This window comes from Sceloporus occidentalis, unplaced genomic scaffold (assembly GCF_023333645.1).
Source record: "Sceloporus occidentalis isolate IW3139 unplaced genomic scaffold, rSceOcc1.0.p SCAF_6, whole genome shotgun sequence".
NCBI lineage: Eukaryota > Metazoa > Chordata > Lepidosauria > Squamata > Phrynosomatidae > Sceloporus > Sceloporus occidentalis.
This window is the reverse complement of record NW_028316986.1, coordinates 7,296,187-7,309,705: the sequence shown is the minus strand read 5'-3', so window position 1 is coordinate 7,309,705 and position 13,519 is coordinate 7,296,187. Positions and strand designations below refer to the sequence as shown.

General features: G+C 41.5%; 1 protein-coding gene across 1 annotated transcript in view; it reads left to right on the top strand.

Moving 5' to 3' along the window:
• CTSB (cathepsin B) overlaps positions 1-9,151 on the top strand; it is a 34,108-nt gene extending 24,957 nt beyond the window's left edge. Inside the window, exons 5-10 of the mRNA XM_089528812.1 lie at positions 873-991; positions 1,862-1,947; positions 3,417-3,563; positions 3,653-3,769; positions 6,917-7,045; positions 7,520-9,151. Coding sequence (XP_089384938.1) covers positions 873-991; positions 1,862-1,947; positions 3,417-3,563; positions 3,653-3,769; positions 6,917-7,045; positions 7,520-7,617 — 696 coding nt within the window. The 3' untranslated portion in view covers positions 7,618-9,151. The remainder of the gene's footprint in view (positions 1-872; positions 992-1,861; positions 1,948-3,416; positions 3,564-3,652; positions 3,770-6,916; positions 7,046-7,519) is intronic.
• The last annotated feature ends 4,368 nt before the right edge of the window (positions 9,152-13,519 follow it).

Genomic DNA, 13,519 nt, shown 5'->3' with positions numbered 1-13,519 from the left:
CTGTAAAGAAATGATGGATCTAGCTAGACTAATAGCTGTACTGAACAATAAATCAACATAACCAGACTGATGAAGAATGGAAACTGGTTTTAAAATACTGGAGAAAGAAATATATACGCCTCATTAATGTAGAATCTGAATAAAGAACATCCAAAACAGAACAGGGAAATGAGAGCAATTTGAGACTGGGAGGGGGGGAGAAATTCATTGAAAAGCAAGGGAAGACAAGAAAGTTAAGAATTGTGAGAGAAAGCATGTATATAAAGGAATATGAAAATTAACAGAAAACCTGGAAAATTAGAAAGTTCCAACCAACTAGGTAGGAAGTTGGAAGTATGTAATACAATAAGATCTACAACATATATACTCTCTTTTCATGTATGTATGTATGTATGTGAGAGTTCCAGTGTTGTGTAGTGGTTTGAGTGTTGGACTGTGATTCTGGAGACCAGGGTTCGATTCCCACCTTGGCCAAGAAATGCTCTCAGCCTAGTGGCCATAACATCTGTGCTACATTTTGTTACTTATTGGTGTAATCCTATACATTAATTCAAAAGAACCGGTTTGAACCAAATAAACTAGTTTAAACAAACAGTGTTTTTCCAACTTAGTTTTAAAATTGTATTTTAGGACTGTTTTTAAAGAGTATTTTAATGTGCTTTTCAAAAAAAAAAATCTTTGTATCCGTTTAAATTATTTTTATTTCCTCATCTCGGGAGACCTGGTGAACTTGGAGGTGATACAGAGATGTCTTAGGTTAAATATAAATAATAAAATAAAATAAACATATAATGTAATATAACATTATTAATATAACTATCAGGCTGGATCTGAGCATACTAGAAGATAACTCTGTGAATTGCCACCTGCAGGCATTTGGTGCTGTGGAAGCCATGTCTGACCGGGTTTGTGTCCATACCAATGGCAAAGTGAACGTGGAGATCTCTGCAGAAGACCTTCTCTCTTGCTGCGGCTTTGAATGTGGAGTGGGGTGAGTTGCTTTGTTATCCTTGTTCCTTTAGAAATGCAGGCAACTGTTGCTGGAGAGGTTTCCCCATTCGGGATTAATCGCTGGAGAGTTCATCTCTTTTTTTGTTTTGTTTCAGTATGCCTTTGGGTACTGTGGGCCATTGGTCTTTTTTGAAAAAGGATTTGTGATAATTGTGCTATGTGATTCTTATTTCTTGCTTTTGGATGGCTATGTTTCTATCATATCCAGAATTCTGAAATATGAAATATTCCAAAAGCCAAAACCTTATTAATGGTTAACTGAGGTAGGGACACCTTTGCTTTCTAGTGGATCAATGTACACAAATTTTGTTCCTTGCACAAAATTATTTTTAAAACATTGTATAAAATTATCTTCAGGCTATGTGCAGAAGGTGTATAGTGGGTACTTGGTATCTGCTAAGGTTTGGTTTCAGGACCCTCCATGGATACCAAAATCTCTGAATGCTCAAGTCCTATTAAATACAACGGAGTAGTGAAATGGTCTGTTTACAAAATGGCAAAATCAAGCTTTGCTTATTGGAATTTATATATATATATATATATATATATATATATATATATATATATATTAAACATATATTAACATATATATGTATAAACATTTTTAAGCCATGAATGCTTGAATCCATGGATAAAAAATCCGTGAATACAGAAGGCTGATTGTATATCAATGAATTTTGTGTTTAGACTTGGGTCTCATCTCCAAAATACCTCATTATATACACTTATGCAAATGCAGGTATTCCAAAATCCAAAAATATCCAGAATACCTTTGGTGTCAAACATTTCAGATAAATAATTTTCCCATGCAACCTCTTGACAGCTAAACTTAATCCTTCCTTCCTTGCAGGTGTAATGGGGGCTATCCTTCTGGAGCATGGAAGTACTGGACTGAGAAAGGCTTGGTGTCTGGTGGGCTTTATGATTCTCATGTGGGTGAGTCTCCTTTCTTCCCACAATATCTCTGGGAAGGTCATGGTATGCTATTTGAATGATTTAGACAGCAGCTTGTAGTTTGTTTTCCTTGCCCAGTTTCATCACTGTGGCTATCCAGTTGGCTGCTTGCCCAAGGCATGTCAAGACACATGGCCCATTGGCACCTCATGGCCTGATTTGATCAGCCATTAGAAATCTCTAAACTTGGGGTGGTTGAGCCAAGGAGCAGTTTTCCCTTTCATGTCCCCCTGATGCTCCCAACCCACAATAGTACTCCCAATATCTTATATCTTCATCCAAGCCCTTCCCAAAATGGTGACTGAAAGTGATGTCAGGTGTCTATTTTGAAAAAAGTGTCCATGTTGGCTGGAGAATTCTGAAAGCTGGAGTCCAAAAAAAAAGAAAGAAAGAAAGAAAAGAAAAAAGAAACCTCCCCAAACTTTGGCAAAAAAGGGGGCTTTCCTTGGAACACTGTTTTCTTAACTCACTACTTCATCCCCTACTGTGATACTCCTTGGAGCTGCTGTTCCTTACCAAAAATGCATCTTGAGCCAGAAGTCATGGAACTGAAATGAGCTTCTGTAGCTTTACATTGTGATAGTAGAATGTATACTGTATACACTCATGTATAAGACATTTTAGTCAAAAAATTGACACCCCCCCCCCAATCTGTGGTTAAATCAACTTAACCACAGGTCAGTGTAGCACTGTACTTTAACTTACTTTAAAAAGAACCATCCCCTGGTGATACACAAGAGTGTAATCTGTCCTAAAAGCTCTGGTCTCTCATCCATCCAGTCTTTAGTGTGACCCCAAACACTTTTGCCTCCTGGAATTATGTAAGTTCTTTGGCATTTACAAAATTCCAGCAGCTGTAATTGGCATAACAATGCCAAAGAACGTAGAAAATTCCAGCAGGCATAATTGTTTGTACTCCCACTAAGGACATTTTTTCTTCACAGCCTTTGTTTTCTGTTGTTGTTGTGTGCCCTCAAGTCATTTCCGACTTATGACAATCCTCAGGGGAAGCTGGAGACTCTGGCAAACCACTATGCCACGCTAATTTTGTTACATTACCCTAAGAACTTATCCATGGGTTGTGTTGAAATCCATAATTTTGGCCCCAAAACCTGTCCTCAACTTATACATTAGGTTGACTTATAGTGGAGTATATACAGTAGATTTTCTCTGGGTGCCTGGTGGCACAGTGGTTAAATGCGTCTACTGCAGCCACTCACAAACCAGAAAGTTGTGAGTTCAGTACCAGTTAGGGCTCAGGGTCAACTCAGCCTTCCGAGGTTGCAAAAACGAGTACCCAGCTTGTTGGGGGCAATTAACTTACACTTTGTAAACTGCTTAGGGAGTACTTAAGTGCACTGATAAGCAGTGTAGAAATGTACTTGCTATTGCTATTGGGTACAGGAGGTAAGCTGCTTTCTGAATGTACCATTCTGGTTTCTCTCTGACAGGCTGCAGGCCATATTCCATCCCACCTTGTGAGCACCACACCAATGGCACACGGCCTCCCTGCAGCGGTGAAGGTGGTGAAACCCCAGAATGTGTCAAAAAGTGTGAAGCTGGCTACACGCCTTCGTACCCAGAGGACAAGCACTATGGTAAGGAAAGCTTGTAATAGGCATACAGGTAGGAAGTGCAACTGCTTAATGCTTTCTGATTTTATTTTTTTTTCCTTCCATCTTTCTAGGCGTTACCTCATATGGTGTCCCTCGCAGCGAGAAGGAGATAATGGCTGAAATCTACAAGAACGGACCAGTGGAAGGAGCCTTTGTTGTGTACTCTGACTTCCTCTTGTACAAGTCAGGTATGCCAGGTTTTGTGTTTGTGTGTGTTCTGGATTTTTAAAAAGTAGTCCATATTAAAGTGGCACAAGAATGTCCATGAAGGACATAGGATGCGGCCAGGGTAGTGTGATTTTTTTGCAAAAATTGAGAATACATTTTTCAGTTGTATCTACATGAATATAGCACCCAGATCAAGGGACATCATAGTCCCACACAGTTCTGTTTTGATCAGACATCACAAGCAGTACTGTGTCTAGTTCAGAGCACCGTAGTATAAGGAAAGCATTGACACGTTGGAATATGTCCAGATGAGGGTGATTATGGGTGTAATTACACTGTAGAAATAAAACAGTGTAACACCACTTTAACTGTCCTGACATATCCTACAGAAGCCTGGGTTTATAGTTTGGTGAAGCACCAGAGCTTCTCTGACAAACCAAGCTGAATAACTCAACAAACTACAAAGCTCAGGATTCTACAGAAGGGTGCCATCATAATTAAAGTATTGTCAAGCTGCTTCATTTCCGCAGTGTGGATGCATGCCAAGATAGCTAAAGGTTTGAAAGCTGAAGCCTATGAGGAATGGTTGAGGCATATGGTTATGTTAATTCTAGAGAAAGAACTGACGGATTTTATGGTAGCCATCTTCAAATATCTGAAAGGATGTCATGCAGAAGATAAAAACAAGCTTATCAAAATTACCAAAATCAAAAACGTGATAGTAACTAAACTTTGAGGGGGTTGGAGTAGATGACCCTTGTGGATTCTTTCATTTTTATAATTTTAAGAAATTAGCTTTCCATAGTGTTTGTGGTCTTCTTAAATACTACATTGCTTCTGGGTATGGGCTCTAATGGATTTGGACAGAGAGGGTTTGGGGAAGGGATAATAGAAAAATAATGAATTTGGGTTAGTGCAATGCTTGCACTAGGAGCTTTGGTAGTGCAGTGGTTAAATGCAGCCATTCACAGCCACAAGGTTGTGAGTTCAAGGGCTCTAGGTGCCACTCAGCCTTGCATCCTTCCATAGTTTCCTAAAATGAGTACCCAGATTGTTGGGGGCAATTTGCATACACATTGTAAACCACTTAGGGAATGCTTAAGTGCACTGATAAGCTGCATAGAAATATACTTGCTATTGCAGTTGCTTGAAAAAAGTTCTGGGAATGGAAGTGCCCTGCCCCAAGTCAATTTCCAAAGTAAAATCATGGAGGCAGGGAACCCTGAAGGACCTGAAAACAGTCATTTCCCTCTTCCTTGGGGAAGGTGGAGTATGTGACATTTCCAAGAGACCTTCTGTCCAGGCACTGGCCAGAACAAACCAGCATAGACTGAGCAAGGTGACTTTATCAGATGCTGGTCTGACTGACATCCTTCAGTCACAGTCCTCAGTTGTTTTTCCATGCAAAATGTCCTTTTGTTTCTAGCAAGTCAGGTTTGGCTAGTTTAAACCAAATGACTTCAATTGATTACACTCGTCTCTCCACATTTATGGTTTTGATTTTTTGCAGTTTTGATTATTCATGGATTTTATTAATATGTTCTCTGTAGGAATATCTAGGTCCTCTAGTGCAACTCTGTGGTCAGCTTTAACCAAAAGTTGCACTGAAGGACCTAGAGATTCCTATAGATAACACTCCACTAAGCATTTGTAGCTCCTCCAGCACAATTCTGTGATCAATGTCTGGCAGATGTTGACCAAAGAATTGCACTGGAGGACCGACAGATTCCTTGAGAGGTGTTCTGTCAGGTAAAAACCTAGTGTTTTTGCTATTTGCAGTTTTTCCACATTCATGGAGATCCTGTGCCCCTAACCCCAGAGTATGTGGAGGGACAAGTATATTTCCGGTCCTCTTACTGGAACAATGACTGTTTGAATAATCTATAGCCCGAAAAATCCACAAAAAACTATATAATCTATTGGCAGTTGTTCATTGTTAGACCAAAACCCAGTGTCAGTTGCTTTTCAACAACTTTATTGTATAGTGAAAGAAATGCCATTCAGAAGTACATCAGTCAATAAACATAAGTTCTCAACCAAAACGACTTGCTTTAAAAGAGCATGTTTTAAAGAACACTTATTTAAGCTGGAAACTATAACATCTGAACCGCACTGTGCTACTTAATTTTCTGATTTGCCCTATATTGGCGTAGTCCTACACATTAACACCTTCCCCCCAAAAAAACTGATTTGATGGGGGGGGGGTTAAAACCTGTTGTTTCCCCCCCCAACTTTGTAACAAGTTCATGTGTTTGCTAACAGCTTTTCTCTTCTGTAATTGTAAAATTTAGCTTTTGGACCACAGCTTCCAGATTCCTCCAGGAAGGCTGTATTGGAGTTGTAGACTAAAAAAATTTTTCCTCCCCAAATGAATGGGATGGGGGTTCCACAGTGCATTTGGCTGAGGCATGGTACATCTGTTTGAAGAAAGTAAATTTTATTTCTAAAGTCATTCCTTACTTCAACGTATGTCCCAAGCAATTAAGTTTTATATTAGCCTTTTGAGCATCATGGATGGGCCAGGCCTAGTTAAGTAATACAGAGAACTGAATTGCCTCCTGGAGTGTATCCACACTGCACAATTAATTGTGATACCTTTTTAACTGCCATGGCTTCAACCTATGAAATCCTTGTGAGGAGCATGTGGATTCGTCTACTCAGTGGTTCCCAGCCTTTGATCTTCCAATTATTTTGGACTTCAGCTCCCAGAAGCCTCTGACAACCTAGCCAACAGTCAGGAATTATGAGACCTAAAGTCTGCTGAAGCAGATGAAAGGTTGGGAACCATTGTGTCTGGATCACTCCCTTGAAATGCAGGGGAGCATCGTAACAGGGAATTCCAACTACCTCATGAAACTACATATCCCAAGTTTCCATAAGATAGGGTTTGATTTTTTAACTCTGTTGTAATTTGTTGTATTTTATTGTTGTAACCCGCCCGGATTCTTCGTGATTGGGCGGGCTAGAAATAAATCTATTAATATTACTATTATTATGGTGGTTAAAGTAGCACCAAAGTGCTATAATTATGCAGTATACTCCTGGCATCCCATCTGAACATATTACCGGTCAGTTTGAATGGTAATCTCACTTAGAGCATTCTAGTGCTTGCATTTGGAAAGCTGAGGATTTTTTCCCTTTCATTCCTCCTTGTTTCTTCTTGGCAGGTGTCTATCAACATGTTTCTGGAGAAGAGGTTGGCGGCCATGCCATCCGGATTCTGGGCTGGGGAGTCGACAATGGCACACCATACTGGCTGGCAGCCAATTCCTGGAACACAGACTGGGGCGAAAATGGTAAGAGACGAGTCAGTTCTGAGCAGCATGGAGGCCATAATGTGATGGCACTGAGGCCAGGTTGGGCAAGTTTGTTGCTGGACTGCACCTTAAATCCACCCTATCCACCATAGTCTATGGTGAAGGATGATGAGAGTTGCCATCCAATAACATCTAGAGGGATGCTAGTTATTAGTTGCAGTTTCTTTTTGCCTGAGTCTCCTGGAATAGGAAAGATTCTACCCTTCCCTACTTTTGCACTTTAAACTCAGTTTACATCAACTGAAGTAAGCTGAGGACAAAAGGGGAAAATAGGAGGAGGAGAGAGAAACTGGGACATTGTAAATATAGCTGGGAAAGTGGGACAACAGCAGATTAATTCAAAAGTAGATTTTCAAGTTCTCGTAGTTTACGACATTTGAGTATAAATGCTTGTTTGTTTGATCTCCCAACTTGGGGAAACATTGTCATGGTGTTCCTTTCATCTTCTCCTAGGTTTCTTCAGAATCCTCCGTGGAGAGGACCACTGTGGAATTGAATCAGAGATTGTTGCTGGAATCCCAAAGACAAGCAATTACTGGAAGATGCTGTAATGATGTTGCTCTTCTGAATCCAGCTGAATGTTCTACACATAATCAAGTTGATTTTATCCTGTGGAGAAGCAAGCGGTCATGACGAAACCGCACGCTCCTGAGATATTTTAGATTTCAGATTCTTTTTAATAAACCCTTTAAAAATGTTTTAAAAATTATTGCACAGTGCTGCTGTCTCCAGCAGGCTGCCTTTGCATCAGGAGAGTGAGACTAATAGATTGTGTTTTGCCCAAAGCTTACCTTGGCTGCTAGACAAAACAGCAGACAAGTCACTGAGGTGAAACTGACTGTACTAAGTGGGGCAACTCTAGAGGAATCGAGAACAAAAGGACAGAATTGGATTTGAGCCAGGAACCCCAAGTCATTCTCTCACCTCCTAGCTGATGTAGAAGTGATGGGAAAATGTCTCAATATAATTGCACCATCTGTCTTGATCTGGGTAGTCTGCAGAGCTGTGGAGACAACAGTATGACTGGACTGCTGGGGGACAACTCTTGGTGAGCCATAACATGGTTCCAAAGAGGACTTCACCATTAACTTCCATAGTGATGGGTTAGAAGGCATGTTAAAATCATTGTCTGTTGATTAAACCTGGGCTGGGATCTTGAAGATCAGCATCTTGATGATGTGACATTGGGGCTATCGGATTGGGGACAATGATAAGCCATCTTGTTCCTTGCATCTGCTAATACATTGGTTCCTAAACTGTTAGTTTTGGATTCCAGCTCCCAGAATTCCTGATTGTTGGTCAAGCTGGTTGGGGTTTTTAGGGAGTTGAAATCCAACACACCTGGAAGTTTGGAAACCATGGTGCCATTCCCCCTTTTCTTCTTGCTCCATTTCTCCATGTTCCTGAACAGTTGGGAAAGATGGAGAGGCAGTGGACACGGAGGCTATGTTTTTTATACTGACCCAACCCAAACAGGGTTCTGCTGTAGCCGTTTCTGGAAACTTCACATTTGTACTTCATTAGACTACAGTGCCACCAACATGGCTAGTGGTTTGAGGCTTCTGTTGTTTTTAATGGGATTTAATCATGGGAAGCAACTATTGGAGCCTGGTATGTCTTTCTACGCAAAATCTAAGTGTCAGACTTTATTTTAATGCCTTTCAAAGTCTTTCCTCTAATAAAATAACTGCACTAGCTGAATTTGCACATGAACAGTTACTGCTTCAGAATATATATATTGCAAATTGTCAGTAAAGAACATAAGAGAGCAGTGATCAATGCATGCAGATCAGTGAGAGAGGAATATAGGTTTGAATCCAGACTTCGCCATAGTTAAAGCCGACATATTAATGCAGATTCAAGTCCATTGATTTTAAATTTACTGCAATTGGTATACTGTAAGTATGACAACTTGGATCTGGCCCAGAGGCTCCATTATTTCACTAGCTTCCAGCTTCAAATGTACTTGTAAAATGTAAAACAAAAAAAAAGGCCTTTAAACATGTGGTTGCTGCAAGAGCAGCCAAATGTTTACCAGTGTGGCTTCAGTGTTGTTTTTTCTTTCCAATAAAGTGTCACAATCTCCTTGGCTAGTCTAAAGTGTTTTCTGCTGCCTCCTGGTGACCAGGAATGGTTGTGCCTCTTACACTTGACCCTTTTCTCCTGCTGAGTGTGTCTTTGGACTATCAGCTAGAAAATTATTTGTGAGGACTGGAATTATTGGTGTTGTCCAAAGATGTAGCTTTTGTAAGAAATGCTAGGTGTCAGGCCTGCAGCATTGCAAACCTGCATGCTTGTTGGGTGGGATGACAAACTGTATATAATGATTATAGCATTGGTAGTATTGGCTATACTGCAAACGACATGCCACAGTGATGTCTTTTTTAAGTTAACGAAAGGGCCCAAAATACATGTTAGGTTTTAATAAAAATAATTTTAAAAATATTTTCCCGCCTCTCCCAGATGGGATCAAGGCATGTTTTGAAGCAGGCCAACTTATTGCCAGGCAAAGATAGTACAATCACATAAGGGGGAAATTCAAAGACAGATGTGTTAGTCTGGAACATTACTATGCAAAGGGACTGAAGTGTGAAAGCTCATTCTCACGTTGTCTTCAGTTAGTCTCAAAAGGTGCTACAAGATCCCTTTGCATACTGATAAGGGAGGATGTAGGTGTCAGTGGGACAGGTCTGCATCATGCTAAAGATGCTTTGCTTATCTGTTTAAAGTGTTCTTGGAGGAGAGCCAGTACAGATGGAGACTACACTTCTGATTGGCTTAAGGGGTCTTAGACAAAGACCATAAAAGAAATGCCATATATTTTTTCTATTAGAACCAAAGTAATACCCTTTGAGGTATGGGCCAGTATCAGATCTGAAATGTTCTAGTTCAGAAGGAGGAATTTGGACAATGTTATTCATTCCTTGAACCTGATAAGTATCCAGCTATGACCCTGTAGCCAGATGCAAAATTATTATATGAAAGCCTCCTCCAGAAGCCTCTGAAGATCTCAGTGGATGATGTAATTACTTTGCAGCTGGCTACAGGGACAGAAGCAGATTTTCTCCAATTCTCCTTTCCCACCAGATCTTCACTCTTGTGTCTCCCATCAACCCAGTTGATGGACACATGAGACCATACTTGCCCTTTAGCATGGTGGTAGGCTCCTGCATTTCAGCAGCAGATTCTAGAAGGTTGCTTAATTCACACAATTGCAATATACAGCGAGGTCCCACAGGGCTCTGTCCTGGGCCCAGTGTTATTCAACATCTTTATCAATGACCTGGATGACAGAATTGGGAGCATACATATCAAATTTGCAGATGACACCAAATTAGGAGGAATAGCTAATACTCCAGAGGACAGGATCAACATTCAAAATGATCTGAATAGAAAGCTGGGCCAAAGCTAACAAAATGAAATTCAACACAGAGAAATGTAAGGTACTGCACTTCGGGCAGAAAAATGAAATGCACAGATATAGGGTGCTGGACACCTGGCTGAATGAAAGTACATGTGAAAGGGATCTGGGAGTCTAAGTAGACCACAAGTTGAACATGAGTCAACAGTGCGATGCGGCAGCTAAAAAGGCCAATGTAATTTTAGGCTGCATCAATAAAAGTATAGTGTCTAGATCAAGAGAAGTAATAGTGCCACTGTATTCTGCTCTAGTCAGGCCTCACCTGGAATATTGTGTCCAGTTCTGGGCACCACAATTCAAAAAGGATATTGAGAAACTGGAGCGTGTCCAGAAGAGGCGACTAAAATGGTGAAGGGTCTGGAAACCTTGCCCTGTGAGGAACGACTCAGGGAGCTGGGGATGTTTAGCCTGGAGAAGAGAAGGTTAAGAGGTGATATGATAGCCCTGTTTAAATATTTGAAGGGATGTCATATTGAGGAGGGGGCAAGCTTGTTTTCTGCTGCTCCAGAGAACAGGACCTGGAACAATGGATGCAAGCCACAGGAAAAGAGATTCCACTTCAACATTAGGAAGAACTTCCTGACAGTAAGGGCTGTTCGACAGTGGAACACACTCCTTGCTCGGAGTGTAGTGGAGTCTCCTTCCTTGGAGGTCTTTAAGCAGAGGCTAGATGGCCATCTGTCGGGGATGCTTTGACTGGATTTCCTGCATGGCAGAAAGGGGTTGGACTGGATGGCCCATGCGGTCTCTTCCAACTCGATGATTCTATGATTCTATTAACATCTCTGAAGGAGGGAAACATCCCAGCTTGTTTAAAAGAAGCAGTGGTACAACCACTTCTTTAAAAAGCTCTCCCTGCACCCACTGGACTTAGCTACAGAGCACTATCAAATATCCCTTTTCTCGGCAAGCAGTTGCCTCCCAACTTGAGACAGTCTTGGATGAAATGATATCTAGACCCATTTCTATTTGGCTTCAGAGCAGGAAAGAGTTGAGATTGCTACAGTTGCTTTAGTGAATGATCTTCATTTGAGCATTGACAGTGGAAATGTGTCCCTGTTTGGGACCTCTCAGAAGCATCCAATGCTATCAACTATGGTATCCTTCCAGAACACCTGGAAGATTTGGAAATCAGAGGCACTGTGCTCTCAGACTAGTTCCAGATAGTGGTGCCTGGGGATAGATGCTCCTCAGAAAAAGGAGCTGTTATAGGGCATACCACAAGGTGTCATTCTATCCCCAGTGCTGAAACCATGGAAGACATCATCACCAAATATATTTCTCTATGCCTTCAAATACAGTCTCAGGTATGGGTAGTGTGTCTCCTCTGCATGAATGCTTAGAGGAAGCAATAAGATGGAGGAGGAAAAACAAATTGAAGCAGAATCCAGACAAGACAGAGGGGCTTACAGTCAATAGCCCTAAACTGGATTTTGAAGTGTGTCAACTAGTTCTTGACAAGGGACCAGATGTCATAACCACAAAGCAGGACAAGGCACTGTAAAATTTAGGACATTCAAGAAACAGAGTTGAAAGAGACCACAAGGGCCATCCAGTCCAACCTCATTCTGCCATGCAGGAAATCTCAATCAAAGCATCCCTGACAGATGGCCATCCAGCCTCTGTTTAAAGACCTCCAAGGAAGGAGACTCCACTCCGAGGAAGTGTGTCCCACTGTTGAACAGCTCTTACTGGGACCAGTCATACAGCACCTGGGTCTCGAACTACCAACCTTCCAGTTCTGATAATCAGAACTGGCATCTTAACCACTAAGCCACTGCATCCCTTTGGTTTAGACTATTGAGAAACTGCCAACCTTCCGGTCTTCCGATCAACATACTCTTGGAGCATATCACATTATGTGATACATTGTTCCATGTTCTAGTCTCTGGAGCAGCAGGAAACAAGCAGGAAACTGGCATCCTAACCACTAAGCCACTGCATCCCTTTTGTTTAACTATTGAGAAACTGCCAAGCTTCTGGATTTTCCACCTTCCTCGAATAGATTATCATTAGGAAGAGGGTTAGAAATCATGCAACTACCACCAAAATTCCTCACCACTACCTATGCTGGATAGGATGTCTGGGAGTTGCCCTTCAGCAGGGTTGGGCATAGTGCCTTGCAACACTCTTCTGTGGGCCCTGAAGCATCAGTTCCCCAAAGACCCTGAAAATTCATTTATTTTTAAAAGTGTTGTGATTTGGGGTGAATGCTTGCTCCCAAACAATGAAGGAAGTTTCTCCCCCATTCATGAGAGCATACAAAAATATCCTCACTCCATCCCCACAAGCACACCAGGATCCTGTCCCACATCACATAGAATCATAGAATCATAGAACCGTAGAGTTGGAAGAGGCCACAAGGGCCATCCAGTTCAACCCCATTCTGCCATGCAGGAAATCACAATCAAAGCACCCCCAACAGATGGCCATCCAGCCTCTGTTTGAAGACCTCTAAGGAAGGAGACTCCACTACACTTCAAGGGAGTTTGTTCCATTGTCAAACAGCCCTTACTGTCAGGAAGTTCCTTCTAATGTTGAGGGGGAATCTCTTTTCCACATGTCTGTTTTCTTTTCAGTCTCTCTCAAAATGATGCCAAGTCATCTTGTAATGTAACTTCCTGTCACCATTTTGAGAGGGGCTGCAGAGGAAAATGAAAGCATTTGGACTTAAGTCGGGGTAGGGTCTGGGGGGGAGATTGCCCCTGGCACTTACCTAGTTATCCACCCCTGCCCTATAGCAGCATTTAGAAAGCTGAATGATGCCCACCGTTGCCACAGGGAATGTATGATCTTTAGTGGGGAAAGCATGTCCCCTTACCTGAGCTTTAGAACCTAGAAACCCCTATCAAAGAGTGTTAATTTTACACTCAGAGTGTTCTGCCTCAACTGCACTTTGCAGTCTCATTACAGAACTGACACATTGCACAAGCAAATGAACATTACACATTGATGCACTGCCATGCAATCAGTGCACAGTGTGTCATGGAATCACATGAACAGTTCCACTTTCATAATTTTCAACTGAATAC